This window comes from Callospermophilus lateralis, chromosome 2, assembly GCF_048772815.1.
Source record: "Callospermophilus lateralis isolate mCalLat2 chromosome 2, mCalLat2.hap1, whole genome shotgun sequence".
Taxonomy (NCBI): domain Eukaryota; kingdom Metazoa; phylum Chordata; class Mammalia; order Rodentia; family Sciuridae; genus Callospermophilus; species Callospermophilus lateralis.
The window spans coordinates 109901289-109927519 of NC_135306.1; the positions used below are offsets into that span (position 1 = coordinate 109901289).

Sequence of the window (26231 nt, forward strand, 5' to 3'; positions counted from 1 at the left end):
CAAAGATGGTCTTGGGAATGGGGTTGGGAGGAGTAATTTGTATCACCTCCCGGCAGGGTCAGGGTTGGGGGAACTTGAAAAAGGAGGTTCTGGGAAGCAAATCTCTGGATGAGGTGAGGACCCCGCTCCCAGGGCCCTACCTGAAAATGACTCTCAGCCACAACGGTTTGTGTGCCTACGCGGCAGTCATTCATGCCGTTGGCGCCTGTTCCCCTTAATTGCCAAACACTCAATTAACGTGGGTTGCTGTGTCTGATGCTGGGCTATTTTCTCTTATGTCTCTGTCCCCCTGAGTTTACTATTTCAGAGACACACCAACTCTGTCATGGTGTTTGTCTGGCTCCCTTCCCACATTCACCAGAGGAAAACCGGAATGCAACAGCTGACGGCAAATCCGCCCTGGCCTTGGCGCGCCTCCTCGGCGGCGCTCCTGTTGCTTCTCCGAGCTTGACGGCCCTGGGGAAGAAATCTCCCCGGGCTGGGGGAGAGGGGTCGGCGCGTGGACGCTACCCAGAAGCCACCGGACTGCGGCCCCCAGGAGCCGGCCGAGCGAGCCCCCGCCCATCACCCCCGCGCCCGCCGCGCCCCGCCGCCCGCCCCAACTCTCCGGAGCCGGGAGGCGGGAAAGCAGCGCAGGCCGCGCCCACCGCCCTGCCCCCAGCCGCCACTCCCAGCTCCTCGGGACTCCGCACGTCCTCCCGGGATCTGCTGGAGGGGAGCAGCTGTGCAGGTGAGCGGCTGGGGAGTGGGCGAAGTCGGCTCCTGCTTGCGAGGGGGAAGAGGCGCGGGTGGGACGGAGCCCGAGCGCCGCGGGTGCGGGGTCTTGTTTGTTTCCGTGGGTGTGTGCGTCCCCCCGCGTCCCCGCCTGGGCAGCCGAAAGGGCTTCGGGGATGTAAACAAGGAGGTGGGCGTCGAAAGACGCAGGGCCCCCGGGAGGAGGCAGGCTGTGGCGGTGGGGCGATGCTGGAGGCTGGGTCGTGGCTGCCCAGTGCTGGGGGCCAGAACTGCTCCCACCCTCTATTCAGGGGGACTTTTCCTTTGTTACTGGAAGCCCATGACCCTTGCGTGGAGCATGGGGATGAGGACGGGGAGTGTGGCAGGATGTGAGTGTGGACACTCAGTGACACAAAATGGAACTTGCTGGTTTGGTGCCCAGGGGTGGGATGTGGGCTGGGAGATTGCGGTGGTAGAGAAGGTGTATGGGGTTCCAGGGCGCGGGAATTCATGAGAATGGTTGCATCACTTTTTTTCTTATTCTGTTCTACCCAATTCTGTTTTCTTTTCCAGGGGGCCCAGACCCCCCATCCCCACCTTTCCCCAGCAAGGCTGGCCCTGGCAGAGCCGCCCTCTTTGTGTCGCCCTGGGCTTTCATGTAGAGTTGGACGGGTAGCCTGGGTCTTCCTGCCTGCTCAGACTCTTACAAGTGGCAGAGCAGCCTGATTGGAACCGGGCCTGTTCAGGTGCCCGCCAACCTCAAGACCTGGGGGGATGTGGGTGCTGGAAGCTCGTTGGCACCAATGTGGCCTCTCTCTCCACTTCCTTTGTTTCCTTGGCTTTGTGCCCTGGCTAGGCCCGGATTTCCAGGTTTGCAGATGGATCAGTGGGCATCCCAGGCCCTCTATGAAAGGACCCCCAGTCAGGGGGCCAGCTGCCCTCATATTGTGTATGTCTGTTTTGCAACTTGGCCTTTTGCACGTGACCTGCCTGGTAGTTGCCATGGAAACTCCAATTCTCAGCCTCCCTCCTTTTCCTGCCCATTCCTCACCTCCACATTGCCTCCCCTCCCCCCTCACCGTTGCCTAGATACTGGTTATCCTTGGCTTCTGTAGAGAGGGTCTCCTGGTTATATGGCTCCCACTCCAAACTGGCATGCCCCCTTACCCACCCTAATCCCCTCACACACAATACCCATTGCAAGCATCTTTACACATGTACATATACACCGCACTACACACATACTATCACCACTCACACACACTACACACATGCCATTCACATTCTCATACTCAGGCCACATGCACCTATAACATACTATGTGTGCACCACATACACACCAAATACGCTCCATGCACACCACTTACTCCCCCCTACCTTCCCACTTGTGTTAACACACACATCCCATCAGTAACATATACCATTGCTTCCCCAGCACACATACACACACGCACACACACATACACTCATACTCTCATTCTTTAAAATAGGTCCCAGGCTGGGCTGAGATAAGGAAGAGAAGACAGGGAGGTTTGAGGGGAAAGATGTGACACCCCAGAAGAGAAACCCTAACATCTCCCTGGGACTCTACAGAAGAAGGTGGAAGAAAGGCACTTCTAGGTTCCTTCAGAAGAGGGGCCCCTCTTCTAGGTGCCAGACTCTAGAAGCTGAGCACAGACCAGAATTTAAATCAGTCCATGTTGTGTTCTCCCTGCACTAATCCTGAGAAAGCTGAGGCTCAGGCGTCTCCCTGGCTGGAGGAGCCTCTGTGAGGGAGGGGAAGGCTGTTATGATGCTGGAGGGCAGGAGGGGAGGGAAGGAAGAAGAGGCCAGGAGGAGAGGGAAGTCAGACGGTGGAGGGAGAGGAGCCTAGAGAGTGGAAGTGAGGGCCCTTGCTGGCTCCTGCTGGTGTGCAGGCCACTCCCTGCTCCCTCCCCAGTAACATTTTCCTGCTTCCTGCTTGGCTCCTTCAGCCCCATCTGTGCATCTAGGAGAGGAGGTGGATTTGCAAAGTCTCCTAGACGGCCAGGGCTCTTTCAACACTTATACTTCTATGGTCATCAGATGGTAGATGCCTGAAGGAAGGATTTCCTCCCTTGACTGATGGGGAACCCATTTCATTAAATCATTTGATGGATTATTTTAAGTGTCTACTATGGGTTAACTGCTGGGGACATGGCAAGGAGAGAGACACAGTTTATGGCCTCAGAATCTGATTTCTCAGAGGCAGAAGGAGCCTTGAGAGAGCATCCACTCAGGGCATAGTTAGGGAAACTGAGGCTCAGAGATCACACGGCCACCAGGACCTATGGCTTTCTGACTTCTCAGCCAAGATTTTGGATCCCACACCACCTGACTTGAATCTCTTGCCTTCTTTTCTCAGCTACTATCAATCTTTTGGAGATTGGAATGATCCTTCAGAAGTGAGGGTCCTCTAGTAGGCAGGGGACAATAGAGAAGCCTGTTCCAGTATGTTTTCTTGGAAGGTGAAGCTGGAGGGTGAGGCAAAGAGAGGGAGGAAGGAGCTGTTTGTTAGTCCCTGGGATTTCCCCACAGCTTTAGGAGAGTCAGCCCACCTAGATCCCCATGACTTCCCATTGGACTTAGTGGCTGCCATCTGCATGGCAGGCAGTGCCAGGTAGCCCCTAGGCCAGTCCTCCTGACTCACTGTCTGACAGATCACAGGTGGGCTTCTGCAGCAGTGCCCTGGAGGAAGCAAACCTCCAGGAAAGCACAGCACCCTGCAGGTAGAGAGCCTGCATCTGGAAGGCCTGGTTCTAGCCCTGCTCCATAGTAACTGGGCTTCCCAGGGGCCAATGCATTTATCCCACAAATGTCCTCATATGCAAACTGGGCTTCTGGTGAAATCTAAAAAATGATTTACACTGCTCTCAAGCAACTGAATGCTTCCTAGATTTTAGACCTCTGTTTCCACATCTGCCAATAGGGGTTTAGAGTCATGATTTTCAAGCCAGCCTTCCTCTAAATTTATGTGGATTTTACAATCTTGAAAGCGATCTCTTTTCTCACTAAATTGTACTCATTACTTTGCAATACAAGGTTGTGCCTGAAAGGGAGTTGGGCTCTGGCTACTCTGGAAATAGATCCTTTTTCATCCAGTGGGCAGGCAATCCAGGAGCTGAAACCAGTTTTTCCTCTCTTGGGTGGTGGGAGCTGGCCTCTCCTGGACCCGGGTCTGCCTGGTCTGTTCTGCCAGGATACACATGGAATTGGGGAGAGTCTTTAGAGGCTGTCCTGTGGACAGGACCAGACCCAGGGCCATCATTTGGTAGGTCTGCACCAGACTGAGGGCCATCAGTTTGTAGGTCTGTGAAGTCCTCTGTAGGATGAGCTTTTGGTGGGCTGGAGAGTTTGCTACAGGAGGTCCTGTTCAGGGACACGATGCTGACTTTCTGTCCCTGATGAGAAGCAGGATGTCTCGGGCTGAGACAACCATGGAACTCATTTGGCAGCATCTGCTGTGCTCTGAAATGGAGGTGGGGGAGTCTCTGACCTGGGAAATATGCAGCCAGCTTGGATGCCACACAGAAACACTTTTGTTAAAATGTGTGGGGGAGAAGGAGGCCCAGGAATGAGGCTGAGGCCCCCAAGGATCAGGCTGGGGCTGTAGGAATGCTGCCGCCCAGACTTAGAATACCTGCTGGAGAGAACCACAGATAAGATGGGGGGAGTCTAGATGGAGTGACAGTGACCTCTACACTGCTAAAGGGCAAAGCCAGGCCTCGGTTGAGAGACCAGAGGCCAAGGTCTCAATTCACTCATTCAACAAATGTTCATTGACTTAATTGATGTGCCAGGCCCCTGGGCATCTCAGGACCCAGTGAAGATGTGGAATGATGGCTTCTCATTCACCAGAGTCATCCTGCTCGGGTCGGATCCCCTTACCTCCCTCCACCCACCGCCTGCCCAGAAGGGCCCCCACAGCCCTCTTCCTCCCCAGGAGGGGCCCTCAGGCTCGCTCACTCTCACTCACACTTGTGGGCCCGTCCCTTCCTCACACATACATCATCGTCCACACCTGAGAGGCAGGTGCAGTAGGCAGGTCATGCACCTTCTCACCTCTGCAGCTGTAATCTCTCACTGGGCTCTTGAAATGGCCTCTTCCACCCTCTCAGCCGAATCCAGTCCATTTTAGCTGCCGATCCTACAGCACAGGTCCAGTTGTGTCCAACCTCCCAGGGGCGCTCCCCTGCAGTTAATTAGGACACGTGCTGACACTGCCCTCAGGCTTCTGTAACCTGGCTACAGCCACCTCTCCAGGTGCCTTTTCTGGGTACTCATCTGAAGCCCTGCTGGAACGTGCCCTCACTCCTGCCTGTGGAGCAGGGTGGCAGCCTTGGTGGATGCACAAGCTTGGGTTCTGATCCAGATTCTGATGCTATCTAGTTTTCTTAACTTTTCTAAGTCCCATTTCCATACCTGTCAAATGAGTGTGAGGATTGAGTGGGGTGAGCTCTGTAAAGTGTTAGCACATGGTAAACATGCAGTAAATATAACTTAAAACAAAAACGGGAATGATAGTGACTATCGTATTATAATTAGAATGACATCATTATTGCTATATCATCCTTCAAGGCTCCTTCCAAGTGCCCATTTGGTCAGGTAACTCTAATTCCCAATAAAAACACATGTCCCCAAGGCTCTACACCGTGAGGCCCATGGTGTCTGCTACTTGCCAGACACTTAAAGACACACCCCTTGCTGGGTGTGGTCGTACACATCTATAATCCCAGCTATTCTGGAGGCTGAGGCAGGAGGATCAGGAGTTCAAAGCCAGCCTCAGCAACATAGTGGGGGCCCTAAAGCAACTCAGTGAGACCCTGTCTGTAAATGAAATTTGAAAAAGGGTTAGGGACTGGACATGGCTCAGTGGTTAAGCACCCCTGGGTTCAATCCCTGGTACCAAAAAAGAAAAGAAAAAAGAAAAACCCCGACACACTCCTCCCTCTATTCCACTCGCCTCTTCAGAGGTGAGGTCTGTTTGTTCTCCCCATGCAGCCATGGAGAAAGCCCAGGGAGCCCATGTGAATTGAGCATAAGTAGGAAGAGTCCTTGTTCTCTAGGTGTGGCACCCACTTGCCCCTTTGGACTGTCTCCCTTGCTTTGTTACCTTGGAGCACAGAACCTGTTCCTAAGCCATTCATTTCTGTCTTCCTGGTCATTGTCCCAGAATGCCCGGTTCCTTTAGTAGAGTCCAAAAACTAAGATTTGACCCCATTTAGGTTCTGGGAGATACTTAAGGGCTGAGGTCAACAGAGGAAAACTGATTTATCATTGATTTTGGGATCTGACAGAGGCCCAGATGGCAGAAATGATGATATGAGGTTGGGTTGGGTGTTGCTTAAAGCCCAAAGTGCCATAAATGCATGAAAAATGCCATAGATGCCTAGGTTGTTCCGACCTCAGATTGGATTATGATTTTAAGAGAGAATGAGCTGAAGCATCCATGTATTTCTCATTCATCAACATTTATTGAGCAGCCATTATGCTCAAGTGCTGGGCATCCGGGAATGCCTGGAATGTGTTTCTGGTCCCAAGGAGTTTATACTTTGATGAGGAGACACACACACACACACAAGCAATAGCAGTACCTGGAAGAGGTGTAGGAGTTGGCTTTGTGGAAATCCAGGGAATGAGGGGCCCAGGTGGGAAGAGAAGGGACAATGTGTTTTCTGAAACAGACTGACATCCCCCTCCCCCACCCAGAGATAAGGCAAATTTCCAGGTATCCCATTGGATCATTTTCCTACCACTCCCATCCCCAAGAGATAATGTGGAATGTATGCAAAGGGCTCAGTAGGCGGAAATATGCAGACCTGAGCTGGGCTCCCAAAGGGGTGGACAGAGAGCTGGGCTCCCAAAGGGGTGGACATAGAGAGTGGAGGCAGCTGGATGAGCCCCTAGGTGCTGAGGTCTGGCTGTGGGCAGGTAGTGTGGGCCTGCTCCAAGACCCCGGCCTGAGCTGCTGCTCCAGATTTTTTATTGCTGCAGCCAGGACTGCCTCTCTAGAATGGACCCTGGTCATCAGGTGTGTGGAGGACATGATCCTATTTCTGACCTGCCTGGGTCACACCTGTTCACCAGAGGACCTACTACCGCTGTTCACTACCTCCTACAGTGGAGGCTCTCTGGGACTGCACTGACGTCCCCTTGGGATGGGTACCTGACCTTGTGCTGGGAGAGGAAAGCCTGTGCCCAACTGGCTGGCTTACTCTGGGCGCTTGGTCGTTGGCCTGAGCCTGAGTTGGCAGCACAGTTCTGTTCCATGTTCAGCTTCCCAGGGCTGATACGAGAGGTCCACAGGTAATGGCTGGGATGGCACTGTGAAGATTGTCATGGTCCACAGCGACAGTGAGGTGACAACAAGATACCATGCCCCCTCCTGGTGGGCCAGCTCAGGGTCTTCCCGGGGAGACTTCTGGATATCAGGCCTGGGTTTGGCATTTATGAATTGTTTCCTTTTTTAGGAAGAAGTCTTATTTCTCTTCAAGGTCAGTTCTTTGCTTCCTTTTAATTCCCTTCTTCCAACCAAGTTTTCTTCCCTGAAAGTAACTCCATGTTAAAGACAAAGGTGCCTCTGGGTTAAAGTTAACAAGTCTCCAGTGACTAGTGAGGCTGAGACAGGAGGATGGCAAGTTTGAGGCCAGCCTGGGCAACTGAGACCCTATCTCAAAATAAAAAGGGCTGGGGATGTAGCTCAGTGGTGGGGCACCCCTGGGTTCAATCCCCAGTACAGCAAAAACGAACAAACCACCCAGCAAACCAAAAGCAGCCCAAGTCTCCTCTGCCCCTCGCTCTCTACAGCCTGACGGGCTTTTGTCTGGGTTCAGATAGGATTAGGTCGGGCTGGAGAGCGACAGCTTGGAGCCTTGGGAACCTGAGGGCACAGCTCTAGTTCCCGTACATTATGGGCACCTCTCTTCCATGAACGAGGGATGGTAGGGCAGAATCTCAGCCACCGGGCTGCTCAGGGGCCCTGCCAGGCCTGAAGGCCCTGTGAATAGGTGGAAGGGCCCCAGGTGATGCCAGCATCAATGCTTTGTGGTGGGGGTACCATACCCTGTGCCCAGGCTGTGTCCAGCTGCCTCTGGGCAGCACAGGGAATTTGGGGCCTAGTGTCTGCAGCCACGGAGTGCCCCAGGCCTCTTGGATTATCCCTGCCCCTTGCTCTCCTCTCCCCTCCCCATACATTGAGTTCTCTTGTTGAATTCTCTCTCCTTCTCAGCTCCTCCCGGAACTTTGTGTGTGTGTGGGGGGAGATGATCATTTCAAGCTAAGCTATTAAATAGAATAATTGATGTTTAATTGTTTATCTGATGGGCATTTTAAATCAGGTTGAGGAAACAGGTTGCATTTTCCTCTGGAGGCCGCAGATCCATCCGTGGCCTCTGGTCCAGACCCAAAGCACTTGTTTTAAGAGGCAGCTTTAAAAGCCTTGGCTGGCTCTTGACTCTGGCTGTGAACTGGAGACGCCCAGCCCCTTACAGAAGCCCTGGACACCGTGCCAGGAAGATGAGCTGGTGTGGGAAGGAAGGGATGCAAATGGAGATCTGTTTTTGTTTTCTAACTGAATAAGAATTTTATTATTGTTCCATGAATAGCCTTTATTTTTTTTTAGAATGGTTTCAGATTTACAGAATGCTTGGGCAGATGGTGCAGAGTTTGATATTCTCCCCCAGATACAGTTCTGCTTACCTTACTGTTACTACAGTCAGTGAGCCACCATTGATACATGATTATTAACTACATACATGTTGACACTTTCTTCTAATTTCCTTAGTTTTTACCTGAATGTGCCCTTTCTGTTCTAGGATTCCACCCAGGTCACCGTGTTACATTTAGTCTTCAGGTCGTTTTAGACTCCTTTTGGCTGTGATGGTTTCTTAAGACCTTCCTAGTTTTTGTTTGTTTGTTTGTTTTGTTTTTGCAGGGGCGGGGGGTGGGGGTGGGGGTGGGGTGGGAAATACCAGGGATTGAATTCAAGGGCAGTTGGTCCCTGAGCCACATCCCCAGCCCTATTTTGTATTTTATTTAGAGACAGGGTCTCACTGAGATGCTTAGCACCTCGCCGTTGCTGGGCTGGCTTTGAACTCATGATCCTCCTGTCTCAACCTCCAGAGCCACTGCGATTACAAATGTGCAGCACCGTAAGACCTTCCTAGTTTTTGATGACTGTGGTAATTCTTTCTTTTGAGGGGGTGGGTACTGGGAATTGAACCTAGGGATGCTCTTCCATTGAGCCCTTTGTTTTTTACATTGAGACAGGACCTCACTAAGTTGCCAAGGCTGGCCTTGAACTTGCCATTCTCGGGCCTCAGCCTACTACGTTGCTAGGATTACAGGTATGCACCATCATGCCCAGCTAACTGACAATTCTCAGGAGCAACAGTCAGGCGTATTATGGGATGTCTCTCTATTGAGACTCATCTGATGTTTTCCTCATGATTAGACAAAGTGTGGGTTTGGGAAGGGAAGATCACAGAGGTAAAGAGCTGTTGTCATCACGTCATGTCAAGAGTAAACACTGTCGGTGTCATTTGTCACTGTTGATGTTGAGATCAGTCACATGGTTTCCATCCTTCCACGGCCCTCAAGCAGCATGCTTCCTGTACCTGGCGATTGGAGCTGGGCTCTTTCTGCTCCTAAGACAAACACATCAGTCTGTCGATCAGCTGTCTCTGGCTGCCCTCACTGTCTCAGGTCTTGCAAGTCGTGGAGTAGATCAGAGACCTTCCAGCTAGAACCTTGTTAAAGAGAGTGTGAAACCAGAGTGTGCTGTGTGCCAGGTCAGTGTAACCGACAGGTCGCAGGTGCTCTGAAGAAGAGTCTCCAGGTGTCTCCAGGCTGTCTTGGTGGTTGGACGGAGGGAGCATTTCTCAATTTTGGCTGCATGTTAGAATTAGCGAGGGAGATTCTTAAAAGTTACTGATGCCTTGGTCACATGTCCCTGAATTTAGAATTTAACAGAGCTTAGTTGATTCCCAGATATCTTTCCTTTGTTTTTGTTTTTCTTTTCTTTCCTTCTTAAAGCTCTCCATGTGATCCTAAGGTGTAGCCAGAGTTGAGAACTAGAGTCAACAGGAAAGGGAAGGGCCTTCTGAGTAGAGGGAACAAAATGTACAAAGGCATGAAAATAGATGCAGTCAGGGCAGAGCATGGGAAGTAGCTGCCCTTAGCTGAAAGTAAATGGGAGAAATTACTGGACGGTAGAAAATGAACAGGCTCAGAGGGTTTTTTGCATGCCAGTAAAGAAAGGTCTGGAGTTTTAAAAAGTAAATAAAACACTGAAGGTACCACTAAGTGCTTTTGAGTTTGCAGGTGATTGGAAGATTGGTCCCCCAGTGATCATCGTCCAGGACAGAGAGGAGGGAGGAGTTAAAGATGCTCCCAGCTACTGCAGTGGGAGGCAAGCTCCTGGCCAGCAGAGGGCAGCCACAGAAGACAAGGCCAGACTAGAGATGTTGCAGGAGGTAGGGGGCTCAGCATGGAGCCCCAAGGGAAAGGCAGGTCCTGAGACCCTGGTCAGACCCGAAGCTCTACCAGGCAGGGACTGTGCCTGTCTTGCTGATTGTGTAGTAGCCTCAGTGAAAAGCAAAGTGCCTGGAAAACAGAAGGCCATCAGGGAAAGAGAAGACTTCCATTCTTTCCAAACGCACACCTTGTTTCAATTCACTCTCCCTTTCTACACAAAAATTTCCATTTAAATATAGCCAAATCTCAGGTGCATGGAAATCAAGCTGATTAAATAACTCTGGCTAAGATATACATGGCTGTTAGAACTGGGAGTTCTTCTCTTTTAAAGAAGGTTCTCTTTGGAGGCCGTCCTGGGGAAAGAGGCATTTTGGAGTAAGGGGGGCCTTTATTTCAGTTCTCCATGCTCACATTCTAGCTGGCCCACGGGAGAAAGGTTGCCGGTTGCTGGGCTCCGAGTTGTTGGCATTCTCTGGGAGCCGAGCCCTGTGGACAGGATCACCTACAACTGGCCTGGGCCATCGTCCAGCTCCAGCATGGTTGCACTCATACCAGCTGGGCAGAGAGCAACAGGGCGCCCAGCAGCTGCTGTGAGACAGGCAGAGAGCTGAGGAGGGAGAAAGCCTGTGCTGGGAGTGATGGGTCAGAACTGAACAGCTGGGATCCAGCAAGGCTGGCAGATAGGCAGGCCTCCCTCCTCCTCGGAGGCTCCAGGGCCTCAGCCTTAGCCCAACATCAGCCACAGTTAGCAGAGCAGAATTGGGCAAGAAAATGAGAAACGAACATTTAAAAAGGCATTGTGCATGCTGAAGATTTTTTAAAAACTATGTTTGGGGTCATTCTTACCCCAGGCTCTTCTACCCTGGCCCCAGCAAGAACATTCCCATCAAATGAGCCCGGCTTGGTCGTGAGTCAGGCTCAGCATCTCCCCTCCTCATCAGTTATAGTCACTTTGTTTTCTCAGTAATTTAGTTGTAGATGGACATGAAACCTCTTATTATTATTTTATTTTATTTATTTATATGGTGCTGAGGATTGAACCCAGGGTCCCACACATGCGAGGCAAGTACTCTACCACTGAGCCACAACCCCAGTCCTCTAACTTTTTTTTTTTATTGTGGTAAAATACACAACATAAAATGTGCTGTCTTACCCATTTTTAAGTATACATTTTGGTGGCATTAAGTACACTCATATTGCTCTGCAAACGTCACCACCATCCATCTCCAGAACTCTCCTTATACAGATCCATGAAGAACAACTCCCTATCCTCCCTTCCCTAAGGCCCTGAGAAGCACCATGCTGCTTTCCATTTCTATAATTCTGACTACTCTTAAATGTGTCATATAAGTGGAATCATGTGATGTTTACTGTGACTGGCTTATTTTACTAAGCATAATTTCCTCCAAGCTCATCCATATTTTAACATATGTCAGAATTTCCTTTTTTTCTTAAGGCTGAATAATATTCCTTTTATTTAAATACTACATTTTGTTACCACATCATTCATCCTTGGTTGAACACTTGGGTTGTTCTGTGCTTTAACTAATAATGCTGCTATGAACCTGAATGTACAAATAGCATTTTGAGACTTTGTTTTCAGTCCTTTTCAGTATGTGCTTGAATGTGGAAATTTAAAAGTTTATTTAAAAACAAATATCTTGAGGAGCCATCATACTGTTTTCTATAGTGGCTGTGCCATCTTATGTTGCTATCAGTAGTGCACAGTGGTTCCAGTTTCTCTACATTTTTGCACTAACACTTGAGTTTCATGTGTGATCTATTGGGATTTTGATTGATGTTATATTAAATCTACAGATCATATGGGGTAGTATTGCATTTTTTTTTTTTTGAGAGAGAGAGAGAGAGAGAGAGAGAGAGAGAATTTTATTATTTATTTATTTATTTTTTTTTTAGTTTTTGGCGGACACAACATCTTTGTATGTGGTGCTGAGGATCGAACCCGGGCCGCACGCATGACAGGCGAGCGCGCTACCGCTTGAGCCACATCCCCAGCCCCCTAGTATTGCATCTTAACAATTCTAAGTCTTCCAGTCCACGAACATGGCATATCTTTGCATTCATTTGTTGTATTTTTCATTTCTTGTAGAAATATTTTATAGTTTTCATTGTGCAAGTTTTCACCTTCTTAGTTAATTTCTAAGTATTTTATTCTTTTTGATGATATTGATTTTTGTGTGTTGAACCATCCTTGCATTCTAGGAATAAATTAGGACCACCATTTCATTTTCTTTAATCCTGTGCATTGTCACACTTACCAGGGAGGCCACAAGGAAGAGCAGAAAGTGCACAGCATTTGGAATCAAAACAAGTAGATGACAATTCCAGCTATGTTCTAGGGCCTTGGGCAAAAGCAAACCAGAGTCTTTCATTTTTCTAGCCTATAAAACGGCCATGATAACCAACATCACACAAAGTTGTGGTGTTTCTTTGAGCTAATGCTGTGGAGTTCTTTGGCAGATAGAATGTTAATTGTATGTTTGGTGTTTCATACTACCACCACCATCACCACCACCACCACTACCACTACCATCACCACCACCATCACCACCACCATCACCACCACCATCACTACCACCATCATCACGATCACCACCATTACCATCACCACCACCATCACCACCATCACCATCACCACCACCATCATCACGATCACCACCATCACCACCACCACCACCATCTTCAGCCAAGGTAGGCCGTGCCAGGAGCTAGGTAGAGAAGGAATCATGCAAACCATGGTTGCTCCCTTTTTCCTGACAGCCACAGGTATACTGGCGGGTCCAGGGGTGAGGGACAAGAGTCCCTTTCCTGATCCATCTTGCCCTGACCTCCTGGACTCCAGGAGAAAGGAGGGCCTGGTCCACCTTAGGAGCAACCTGTGGTTTTACAGAAGCACACTCAGCCTTGCCTGCACCTCAGGGCCACAGCCCTCCTGGACACACTGCAGGGCCCCTTGTGGGAGGCACTGGCCTCTCCTTGAAGGGAAGGAAGGAAACTCAACATGCTGGCCAGAGGGGTGCTGGAGGACCTCAAGGGCAGAGCCTCAGGCTGGGGCACAGTGGGCTGCTAGCCAGTGTCCAGTGGAGACACTGTGCCTTCCACTGGGCAGCTGCCCCATAGCTGGGGAACAGGGTGGGGTGTTTTCTCCCGGGAGCAGCAGTGGTCCGTTGACTTTCCTTTGCATACTCCACCTTGGTGCGTTTACCTTTTCCTGCTCTTTGAGTTGTCAGTGTGACTAGTGAGCTTAGGGGCTCCGTGGAAGCACGCGGGCAGCTGAGGGTGTGGAGGCCCAGCAAGGACGTGGCAGGAGGACACAGCACAGCCTCTCAAGCAGATGTTCTTTTGTCCCCATGGTGTCCGTCCTCCTGCTCCTCCCCGGTGTCCTTCCCGCTCTCTGGCTCCGTTTCAGCCTCTGTTCCGCCTCCAGCCTCTGTCCCCTCTGCCTGTCCCTCTCCCACTTCTCTCTGGCCTCTCCACCTTTCAGTTTCTCTTCCTCTGGGATTTCCTACTTCGCTGTATATCACACCCTCTCCATTTTGTTTTGTTTTGCTGTTTTGCTTCTGCATGTCCTTGAGGGGACTCCCCTAGTTCTTGACCAGTGTCGCTGTTCCCTGCCTCTCCCAGTTAGTCGCACCACTCTCCCGATGCCACCTGCGTGTGGCCCCGGATCATGTGGGCTGTTGATCTTGCAGCAGGAGAAGGCAGTGGTCACAGGAGCCTGCATGGGCCATGGGCTGAGGCCTGCTCTGTCCTCTGTGTTGGTTCAGGACACTGGAACCTCCCCATGGTTACAGGAAAGGCAAGGAGGGCCAGGAGGGAACTGGGCCTTTCTCTGGCCTCTGAACTCGGTTCTTTCCACCCCTTGTTTCTCTTTGTTACAAGTGGCAGGGACGAACTCATTGAGGCAAGGCAGGGGCTAGCAGTTCACAGAGCCACTCTGCAGGAAGGGCAGGTGCCAGAGGACCCTCTCCCTGTCCCTCCTGGGCAGCTCTCATCTGCTACTGCTGGGGGCGGGTCCACGCATAGACCCTCTGCAGTGGCATTTCTTAGCTTGGCTGCTTTGACCCTTCCTTCCTAGGTTCCAGCGTCACAACCCCACATGGGGACACTGAAGTCTCTCACCCACTCCTTTGAGCTACCGGGAAGGCATGCAGGTGGCAGCCTGCAGCAGACCTGGGTTTGGGGTGGAGGGCGGGAGCAGGCTCCCTTCCAGCAGGAGATGCTGGCCACCAGACAGGGGTGATGGACAGGCAATAACTGCAACCACAAGGCCTCCCCACGTAACCCTCACAGGCCATGAGAAGCACATTAGTATAGCTCACATTTGCAGAAGCAAAGGCTCAGAAAGGTCAACCAACTTGCTGAGGCCACAAAACCACTGCACGGCAGAGAGGCAGGAGTGATTCAGAGCAGGGACTCTGGGGCCAGGGCTCTTGAGTTGGAATCTGGTTTCTGCTACTTTCCAGCTCCGGGACTTTAGGAAAGTGACTGACCTTTACTGGAGTCAGTTCGCCCATCTGTCCAGTGGGAATAATCATGATAGTGATCTGGGGCTACTGTAAGGACTGCAGGAGTGGACATAAGTAGACCACTTAGAACAGCACTTGGCACGATGAGAGCCCTCATAAATGGGTATTGTGGTCACAGTGCTTTACAGTTTACAAAGTACCTTCACCTGGGTCAGCTCACTTGACCTTCATAATGGCCTTGGGAAGTGGATGAGAGAATGGACCAGCTGAGTCAGCCGCACAGTGTGGTCTGTTCAGAAAACTCACCCTCCTGAGTTAAAGCTGCCCATCCAGGAGGGGACGTAAGCCTGTGCTCAGGGTCTGGAGAGGCTCTGGGCTTGGCTGGTGGGCATTCACCCAGAGATAGGAGCCCTTTCCTGTGGCTGACTTTACAGAGCTCTCTGACTCCCTCCGGCCCTGAGTCGTGCGCCCTCCTCCTGCTGGACCAGGGTAGGAGCAAGGGCCACATGGAAACTACTGGGGGGAAGTGGGTCCTTGAAAGAGCCATAGTGCAGGTGGCCCATGGTGATGCTTCACCACTGAACGGGTGGGAGCCCTCCCCTGTTGATCTGGGGACTGGCAGGCTGGCTGTATGCTTATAACTGCGGACCACCCTCCCTCCTCCGACAGGGAGGCAGGCAGAGCAAGGTTAAAGTCTGGAACTCAGCACTCATTTGCTTTTGCTGCCTCAGTTTATTTCCCTGGAAAATGGGTTCAGTGATGGTAAGTCTGTCACACAGGGGAGCGAATGGATGATGGGAAAAGGCCTTTGCTGTAATCCCAGCCACAGGGCGTGGGTGAGCTCTCTGCAGGTGACTGTTCTGTAGCGTGGATGGGAACAGCGTGAGGCCAGTGGGTGCCAACAGAGCAGCCCAGGACTAAGAGCTGAGGCAGAGGGACTGGCCAGATGTACTGGCAGGGAGGCGGAGTCTGTTCCTAAGACATTAGGAAGTCTCACTGTTTGGGAAGGACAGGGGGAGGCTGGTTTCATTTTGTGTTAAGCAAGATTTTTCAGAGACAAGGGAGCTGACCCAGGGGCTTTTAAGCCTCCCCAGCCTGGCTTCCTGGGTGAGGGAGCGGAGGAGCTGGGGCCCTGCCTTCTAGCCGGATGCCATCTCTCCCTGCCCCAAGGCCACTCTGCCCCCTTGCATCTCTAATCCAAGGTCACCTTCCAGTCAGAGGAGCCTGTGGTTTGTTTCTTTCCTGTCACTCTTTGCCCTGGCCACACTCATTCCTGCAGGGCCGTGTCTTCTAACCCGGTTCCTGGGTAACCTCTGGCGTTGCTGGGCCTTCCCCTGCTGCTCTCCAGCCCTGGTCTGCCGCCTCCAGACCTCAACACATCAAAGCAGCAGACAGGACTGGGGGCGAGTGCTCTGAGGCAGGCCGTGCCCCTAACTGGCTGGATAAATCAAGTACCTTCTCTCTCTCTCTGGTAAACCTCACATCTTGGTTCTGTTCTATTTATACACAGTCAGATCTTCTTTTAACAGTGTCTTTGTTGCAAAGATGCAGAGACATCACAGGACAAGCCATATACCCGGCTAGCCTAAGCTGTGGGGCCCAGGCATTCTGTGACCATAAAAGGGTCCCTTTGGGTGCGCACTCTCTGAAGTGGGCCCTTCCTTCTCTCTTTGGGGCATCCCTCGAGGACCCAGGCCACAGTGATCCCAGGACCTGTTGTCCATGGGCTGAGCTGCAGGAGGCCAAGCAGGCCAGAAGGAAGGGAGTGCAAGTGAGGCTTTGGGACCCAGGGGAGCCAGGTGGGGGGAGCCATGAGGGTGGGATAATGAAGTTTCACTGTAATTTAGAGCCTTTGCTTTTTTCAGGGAGGTTGTTTCTGAGTTATTTTCACAATAGAATCAGGTATTCTGATCTACCTCACTGTTGCGTGGAATCAGAAATAATATAGCATGTTGATATATCATCCACCAGGGGCTTCTCTTTCCGAGCCACGTTTACCCAGCAATTAAGTGAAATTACATGACTCAGTATGGAAAGATAATCGCCGGAGAAGCTCTTCTGATTGCCGTCTCCCACACGTGCAGCAAACAGCAGGATGCTGGGAGAGGGGAATTAACGTGGAAGCGTTGCTGCGCCCGAGGTGTCAGCTGTTTCCCAGAGCAGATGCATGAGGACGTGGAGGAAGAGACATGAGTGCAGACCAAATCTTTTCTCATAGTATGCTGCAGAGGAAACAGTCCATTTTCCAAACAAGAGCATGGTCCCCATGGTCTAGGAGTTGAAGTAGAGAACAGGAGAGTGAGGAGGCCTGGAGTCCCCTGCTCCCGCAGTGACGGCTTCTCAGCTCTCCTTTCCCAGCCAGTCAGGTCCTGAGGGCCCTAGGCAGGGCCCAGGGCCTTAAAACAAGGAGGCCCTTGCCCTAACATGCCCATGGAAACTCATGGAATGTTCCTGAACCCCCTCTCCCAGCTCCACTCAATTCTGCCTTGCTTTTCCACCCCCCTCTTCCATATCCTTGAACTCTATGGCCTGGAAATGATGTCACTTCCATCACCTCTTAACCTCCCCACCCACTGCCCAGCTTCCTCCCTGGAAGAAGGGAGAAAGGAATGTGTGGGAGCTGGGGTGGGTGCGGAGGGCTGAAGGGGCCTGCTGGGGAGGGAGGGAGGGGAAGCTGAGATAGAGTTTCTTGCTTCAGCAGTGAGACAAAGGCACTCTGTGTTCCCTCAGAGGCTCTGTGGATGTACTTGACCATGCCACTCTGGGCCAATGCCAGCTGTATCACTGATGAGATTTTTCAAAATGGGTTTGGGGCCAAGAGGCACCCAGAGGAGACCTGTGCTGGTGGGTGACTGGTGTAGCCCAAGCCCCTGCAGCAGCTTGGAGTAGAGCATCGGTCACAGTTCACATCTGTGACTGTTTCTTTCAGCACACTGTGACTTCATCAGAAATGTTTTCTTCCGAGCACAAAGACAGGTCTTCACTCGTTAGCTTGGCCTGGGTGATTCTCCACTGTCTGATTCCAGCCATCTTATCAGGAGTCTCTCCAAACCATCTGCCGTGCTTCACTCAAGCCGGGTCACTGACTTGTAAGGGTCTCTTACTAGAAATGGCAAACACTTGGTGGGCTGCTGCCTCAGCCCCCTCCTGTGCCATGTAGACCTCACCAGGGGTGAAGCCCTCTCCTGCTGAAGAGCCCTCTGGGGAAGCCCCTTTAGGCAGTGATGTGCCTTGAGGTTCAACTTGAACTCAACTTGACCTGAGTACTATTCGTCATCACTTCTTTCCACTTCCCCTCTCTGCCTCTATCAAAATCCTAGGCTGCTCTCAAGATTAAATGGAAATGTCAGCTCCCCAATGGAAGCCTCCCAGGTTCCTAGTTATACTCCCTGCTTCCCTTCCCCCTGTCCCCCCGACTTTAACTGCAAGTGGCTTCAATCTCTCAGGAAACTCTCCTCACATTTGCTGATGGGTCAGAGAGCCCCTGGCTGCCAAACCCTGCCTTACTTTGGAAGCTAAGACTGAATCTCCTTCACCTATGTACCCCCTTCCGGGAATTCAGTGACTGTGGGATTGACTTGGACCTGAGCTTCTGTGGAGGTGAATTTGGGGGCCTGAGCTGCCAGGTTGCCTGGACTCCTTGACATGTGCCTTTTCTACTCCAGGAGGAGGATTGATCCTACCTGACTAATGATCCCTGTGCTAGCTAGAGCTGGGAGGCGCAGCCCATGTGTCCTTCCCGATGGTACTTCAAATGCAACAGTCATGCCAAGCCTCCTGGGATTGGAGGGATTCTACTGTGTAGTTCCATTCTCTAGGTCCAGGGTCCATTCTCCCCACTGACTGAACATAGAACTGATGTAATTTAAATTTGTAATTTAAGATGGGATTTGGTCTGGGAAGTAGCAGTAACTTAACCAAAAATAAATTTTTTGAAGGAAAGAAATAGAAATAGACATTGATTTTTTATTCATAACAGATGCACAAAACTTATTTTATGTCATACTTTGAAAAATGTATTTAGGACAAAGATTGCCTGAATCATTGAAGGAACTTTCCACTATAAAACAATTGATCTCAGGTTTGTTACTACAGAACGAGAAGGAAAGGAAATATCCAGTCATCAGTCACCTCTCCATGTACTAAACTATCTGAAAGGTCAAAAACTAAACCAAAACCAAAGAACTAAAAACCTGTATTATAAAACTAACACTGAAGTATGTGAAGTGCAAACAGAATTGAAGCACTTTTGCTGTTGGAATGAATGCTAATTGACACAATTGCTCTCTGGAGACTAATAGTCACTGGGCCCAGCAAGGTTGGGAAGCCACACCTGAGATTGCTACATTAAGCCCAGGACCTTTGAGAGGGGATAAATGGTCTCAGGTTGGTATCTGCCACTCTTAGTGTTCACAAAAAAGCAAAACATCTCATTTTAAAGCTATTGGTTTCCCATAGATTAAAATCTAACAACCATGAGTTCAAAATCAAAGATTACTAAGCACAGAAAGAAACAACAAGACGTCACTCTTTGAAAGGCAGAGAAATAACAGTGATTTAGACCCCCAAGAATTTAAGATTTTGGAATTATCAGATATAGGATATAAAATATGTAGGAAATGTTGAAAGAAATAAAAAAAATGAGATCGTAAAAATGTATAGGCCACAAAGACTAACCAAATGACCAAACAACTTTAAAAGAACCAAATAGGACATTTAGACGTAAAGAATGTGATCACCGAAGCAGAAAATGAGATGGATAAATTAAACAGCAGATTCAACAGTTAAAAGGAGAAACAAAAATGGAAAACAAATCTGAAACAGCTACTCAGCACGTAACAGAGAAGCCAAGAAGCGAAAACTGAAAGCCCTGTTAAGTAATATAGAAAATAGAACGAGAATGTGTAAGCACATTTCCATTTTTTCCAAGTTATTTATTGCTGAAGGACCCTGTATACATTTATCAATTCTAGTACCTTAATAGCTACCCAACAGGTCATTAACAAACAAAAGCATGGGTCATGAGAAGAAGAAAGACCACATTCTGCCCGTTAGCAACTTGTCACTCCGGGAGCAGCAGAGCTCACGTCACTGAGGTCTGTGAAAAGTCACTTTTTGTGTTCATCCTGAGTGAAAGATGGATGTCATAAGGCCTTTACCTAAGCTCTCTCTCCTGTTATCTGGTGAGCCAACTGGATGTCTTTGGGCATGGTGGTACTTTCAGTGTGGATGGCACACACATTAGTATCTTCAAATAGGCCCACCAGGTCTGCTTTGGTAGCCTCCCAAAGGGCACCAGTAGCTGCACTCTGAAGCTTCCCGTTGGTTTTGAAATCCTGGAGGACCCCTCTTACCAGCCTCTGGAAAGGCAACATGGATGAGAAAATTGGTTCATTTCTGGAAACAATGACACGGTCCTGGGCCTGTAGCCTTGAGGTTTCTTCACCCTCAGGTAGAGGAAGTGCTTTTCCTGGCAGCCTTGGGGGCCAGCTGTTTGCAGTGTATGTGTGTAGGAGGTGGGTTTACCACCAGGGGACTTACCAGTGGTCTGTTCAGGTCATTTTCTCTTACCCAATGCCAAAATCTTAAGCTGCTCCTCTGCCCAGTGTGGCGAGCTGCTGCCCAGTGAAGATCATAGCCCCCCAGCAGAAGAATGATGCTACTCCAGCCAACCACCAAACCGCTCTGCACTCCCATAGTCCTAATTATTGTGTCAGAAAATAGAACGGAGGAGAGGTAGTAGCTCAAGGGACAATGATTGAGAGTTGAGAGGTGTTTTGTTTTGTTTTTTAACTAGTTGTGAAAAGGATGACTCCAGGAACAGGGAACACACAGACAATATAGAAATGAGTCAACATTTAGACTTTAGTGAAACCCAGAACATCACAAATATGACAAGAAATTAAAATGAGGCAGGACAAAGATAGAATGATTATAAAGGAATGAGAATGAACAGCAGACTTCTCAACAGTGATAATGAAAACCAGGAAGCAATGGAATATCATCTACAAAGTGCAGAGCAAAAAAAGATTTCTTTTTTTTTTCTTTTTTTGGGAATCACGTACATGGCCAAACTGTCTTTCAGGGCTAGAAGTGCATTTGTTTTCTATTGCTGCATAACAAATTGCTCCACATTTAGAAGCTTAAAACATCACATTTATTATCACATGGTTTCTTTGTTTGGAAGTTCAGGACAGCTTAGCTGGCTTCTCTGCTCCAAAGTCCACTGAGCTGCAGTCTTGGTGTTGGCTGGGGTTGCTCAATGCAGGGACTGACTGGGGAAAGCTCTGCTTCCAGCCTCCTGCAGGTGGCTGACTGAATTCATCTCTCTGCGGCAGAGGACAGAGGTCCCTCTTTTCTTGCTGACTGTTGGCCCAGGGCTGCTCACAGCTGCTAGGGACATCCCACAATTCCTTGCAGTGTGCTCCTCTCCAGAGGCCCCTCACACATGACAGCTTACTTTTTCAAACTAACAAGGGAGAACCTTCTCTGGCTCCAGTTGCTAAGGTCCAGTCTTGTGGAACACAATGCCACCATTTGAGTGGTTTCCCATCCCCTTTGCCATATCCTGTTGTGAGAAGCAAGTTGCCTCTCCTGTGTGCATTTAAGAGGGGTAGTTCACACAACGGTTGGATGTTAGCAGGTTCGGATCCCCTTAAGGTCTGTCCACCCCAGAGGTGAAATGAAAACATTTCTAGATGCAGAAAAAAAAAAGGCTTTTTCAACAAATAGTCTTTTTTAAAGAAGATTCTAAAAGATGATCTTTAGAAATAAGGAAAATAGTTTGGAGGATGGTTGAGATTCAGAAAGAATGGCCAACAAATCATTTAGTAAATATGTTACATTGATTATCTACTGCTCCATAACAAATTACCCCCAAACTCAGCCACTTTGGATAATAAACATTGGTTATTTCACACGGTTTCTGGGGATCAAAGAAACTGAGCTGGGCGGTTCTGGCTCAGGTTAAAGAGGTTGCAGTCACCTGTCAGCCAGCGAGGCAGTTGCCTGAAGCCTGGAGAATCTGCTTCAAGCTCACTTCATGATTCATGGTGGGCCTAGTTTTCAAGCAAGTTTTTGGACGGAGGCCCTTGATTCTTTGCCACTCAGGCCCCTCCACAGGGTTGTCTGAGTGTCCATAAGATGGCAGCCGGCTTTCCCCAGAATGAGCATTCTGAGGGATGTGGGAAAGGGAAGAGGAAGATGTGGCGGTGGTGGTGGTAGGTTTACAACCTGACTGGTGTTGGGATGCCATTCCTCCTACCGTGCTCTAGGTCACACAGGCCAGCCGTGGAGCAGGGCGGGGGCGCTGGATGAGAACCCTATGCCAGGAGGCACTGGGGGCCATCCTGAGAACTGTCTGCTGCACCGTGGGTGGATTGAGACACTACTGTGGCGAAGTACAAATGCTAAGACCTACTTTATAGGATTTTTAAAGAACAACAAATATTATGCAATATTAGCATACATATCAGGAAGGGTGATTGGTAGTTTTGTATTTTCAAGGTATTATGCCTAATAATTATTATAGCTATTACATTTGGACTTCTAAATCTTTGTTAAGTTGACTACACAGGTGAAATTCCAAAGGCAACCACTAAAAGGTCAGAAATAGGTTGTAAAGTTTCTAAACCAGTCAAGAGAAAACATGAATAAGAAAAAAAAAATCAATCCAAAAGAATGAAAAGGAAAATAGAAGTAATTACTAGAAAATTAGGGGACAAATAAATGGCAAAAATCAGTCCAAATATATCAATAGTTAACAGCAAATGAAGCTAATCTGACAGTTATTAAAGTCCATCAGGTTCTATTTACAAGAAAGAAAAAAAGCAGCTTTTTTTTACACAATACATAAGTCCCTAGAAAGGTAGAAAACAAAGTAGATTTTAAGACAGAATTGCTACATAATCCTAAAAGACCCAGTCACAAGATAATAAAACAACTTTAAACTGTTAGAATTCTGTTAAGAAGCACAGGGATAAATTTATAAATCCTTTCTCATTGTGGTAGATTTTAAGGCACCTGTTTCAATTTTGGATATTGAACAGTCAAAATCATGAAAAAGTAGAAATTTAAATAAGCAGTTAATGGTTTTAATTGTGTGTGTGAGTGTGTGTGTGTGTGTGTGTGTGTGTGTGTGTGTGTGAGAGAGAGAGAGAGAGAGAGAGAGAGAGAGAGAGAGATTGATTTGTGTGGATCAAACTACAGGCCTAGCGTAGGTTAGGCAACTGCTTTCTACCACTGAGCTACAATCCAGCCCAGGAACTTAATTTAATGAGCATATAGAACTTCCTTCCCAAAGTGAAGATATTCACAATCTCCTAAGAATCCATGGAATGTGTATTTTTAGTAAGTGACCACAGTTGAAGGCATCTGTCATACAGACCACATTCTTTGACTATGGTGCCCTGAAGTTAGAAGTCAGTAATAAAAGCAAATTAAAAATGACTCTCCATGTGGACATTAAAAAAAATACTTCTTAATAATGCATGGGTCAAGTAAGAAATTATAGTGAAAAAATTATAATGGAAAGTTAAAGTACAAAAAATTGAACAGTCATTTAAAAAACACCCTATTTTCAAGCTTATATGGTAGAGTGAAAGTGTCACTTGGAGGAAAATTTATCATCTTAATGCTTAAATTAGAAAATGAGAAAAGCTAAGTAATGGCGAACTAAATGTCCCACTAAGACGATAACAATAGGAACAACAACAAAATAGAATGAAACCAAAGAATACAGGAGGGCAGAATTAAGAAAAAATTTAAACATACAATAAAGATTAATTTCTTTGAAAAGATTAATATTCTGGTGAGACTGATCTACAAAAAAAGGAATTGTCACAAGAAATATTAAGAATGAAAAAAAAGAAAGTGGCCACAGATCCAACAGAAATTAAAATAGCCACAAGAAAATACCATGAACAACTTTGTAACAATAAGTTTTATAGCAAAAAGGGCAAATTCATACTAAATGTATCTGCATAGTAAATGTGTTCAAGAAAAGATAAATATCCAAAGGTATATTCACAACTGTGAATTAATTGATTAGGCATTTAAATCTTCCTACAAAGAAAATACTAAACCTAGAATATTCCAATCTTCTGCAGACTTCCAGGGATTGACAAGAGAGCTAATACTTGTTCATGAGTCCAGTACCACCATACTGTCTTAGGCTCTTTTGTTTCTATGACAAACTACTTGACACCAGGTAATTTATAAAAAATGAAGGCTTAGGGGTTGGAATTGTGGCTCAGCAGTAGAGTGCTCATCTAGCACGTATGAGACCCTGGGTTCAATCCTCAGCACCACATGAAAATAAAATAAATATATGTGTTCACCTATAACTAAAAAATAAATATTAAAAAATATGAAGGTCTATTTAGCTCACAGTTTTGGATAGATTAAAGAGAAAAACCATATGTATAGAACCCGCAGTTATAATTAATATAAATCAGAAACATCCTGGAGAGATTAGAGGGGAATTTTCAAAACATTTGAAGAACTCCATTTGAAATCAATAGTAAGACACACACGTGTGTGCGCGCATTTGTGTGTGCATGTGTGTCTACCGTTGCTTTAGACTAATGGGGTCAGGATCTTGGGGAAAGAGGAATGGGAGTGACAGTTAATGGGGTATAGTGTTTCTGTGGAGATGTAACTAAATGGTGGTGGTGGGTGCACAACCCTGTGACTATATTAAAAACCACTGGGTTGTACACTTTAAGTGTGAATTTCATAGTATGCCAATTATGTGTTTTTATTGGAGTAAGAACACTGAACATTTCTAGGTGTACAATACTGTATTAAAAATGTACAGCAGATCTCTAGAACATATTCATCATGCAGAACTGAAATCTTGCTGATTAGCAGCTTTTTAAAAAAGAAGAGCAAGGACAAAATTAAAAACAACAAATATATATGAAATTCAGGATACTGATTACCTCTAAGAGGGAGACAGGGGGATGGGTTGGGGGAAAATATAGGTAAATAGAGCAGAATTTGCAATGTTCTTGTTCCGAACTTACTTGTTTATGGGTGTTTACCTTGATACTATGTTTCATTGTATAAGTGTGCTACAGATATTTTTATACATGTAACATATAATGTAAACTTTAAAAGAAATATAAATATGAAGTGAAATAGCTTTACAAGCAAATGATCGCTTTTTGATAAATGCAGTTTGAATCACCTTCTCCAAGTCTAGGGCCTTGGCCTTGACAGGGCTCTGGATGTAGCTGTGCTGACCCCTGGTGGCTGAGAAGTGAAGGGCAGATAGGGCTGCTTGATGGGGACCTGGGGAAAGTCATGGGTGACTACACTCAGAGCAAACAGAAGCCAGGGATTCAGCCCACCGCCAGTCTCGCCCCACGTGGAATAGAGCAAACAACCTTGGGCCTTCCTGAGTCGGGTTCCTTCCCCTTTTCTCTGGCTCTGCACCACCATCCTTTATTGAGGAGTGTGACTACTGAAATCTGTACCTGGGTGGGACCAACTGGCCCTCTCTCTGCCTCTGCCCAGGTGGCCCATCCTGGGGCCACCCACCAGAGGCCAGGCCAGGACTCAATGAGCCCCTGAGCAGAGCTTTCTGAACCTCCTGGTGAAGGAGAGGCCAGTCTCCAAATCCCCTTTGATAGTCAAGCCACCTTTGGTAAGAGTTGACTCGGACTTATCAGAGGAGAGGCAGGAAGGGTCAGGAGGACTGTCCACGTGGCAGGGCTTACCAGAAGGTCCAGGGAACAGTAAGTCTCCTGCCCTACCTGTTGGCTGGGCAAGAGGGACATTGATGTACCGCCCCCTCTATTCTGTTACAAACAAGAATTTCTGAACGGGGTTGTTGGGTGTGGGAACCAGACCAGGGAGGCCCACATCTTAATGAACGAGGGATAGCCACAGAAGGGTGGCCTGAGAGGAGCACACTGATGAGATCCTCTTCACAGTCCTGGTGACGTTACCGCATTGGCCCTGGGGGCAGCCGAGGAGTTACTCAGTTCCCTCACCTCTGGGCCCTGACTGAGTGTCACTTAACCTCTGTGAGCCTCAGGTGCTTGGCCTGGAGCATGGGTTAGTGTAGTAGCTGCTAATTGTGCTAATTCAGTTATCTTAATTGAATCAGTGCATGCAGAGCATTCTGTGAGAGTCAGATACAGAGTAACTGCGTCAGCCTAGGTGGTTTGAACTCTCCCAGGTCTTGAGAGCTCAGAGGACAACTGTGGGTTTGACTCACCCTGGATCAGGTGGATGGTTGGAGGTTCTTCTCCAGGCCAGGGAATAATATCTTCCTCCCTCTGTCCCCAGACGCCATGGAGGTAGTGCTGATCTTTCTGTGCAGCCTGCTGGCTCCCACAGTCCTGGCCAGTGGTAAGTACCATCTAGGGCTTGGTCCTGCTAAGATGGCAGCCGTAGCTCCTTCTCATGGAAGATTCTGGTCTTTTGGGACCTGAGGGTAGGAGGGCTCTCAGATCCCTCATGTTTAATCAGAGGCTCGTCTTTTCAGTCAGCAGAGAAAGTCTGGGAAAGACAGATTCTCACAGACTG

General features: G+C 48.5%; 1 protein-coding gene across 3 annotated transcripts in view; it reads left to right on the forward strand.

The window, feature by feature from the left end:
- Positions 1-415: 415 nt before the first annotated feature.
- Positions 416-26231, forward strand: part of Fxyd6 (FXYD domain containing ion transport regulator 6) — a 31385-nt gene continuing 5569 nt past the window's right edge. For 2 of the 3 annotated variants that reach the window (XM_076846359.1, XM_076846360.1), the window contains exons 1-2: positions 646-730; positions 25992-26054. In XM_076846359.1, coding sequence (XP_076702474.1) covers positions 25997-26054 — 58 coding nt within the window. In that variant the 5' untranslated portion in view covers positions 646-730; positions 25992-25996. Of the gene's footprint in view, positions 731-25991; positions 26055-26231 lie in introns of all 3 variants that reach the window. The other variant, XM_076846362.2, reaches the window with a different exon arrangement.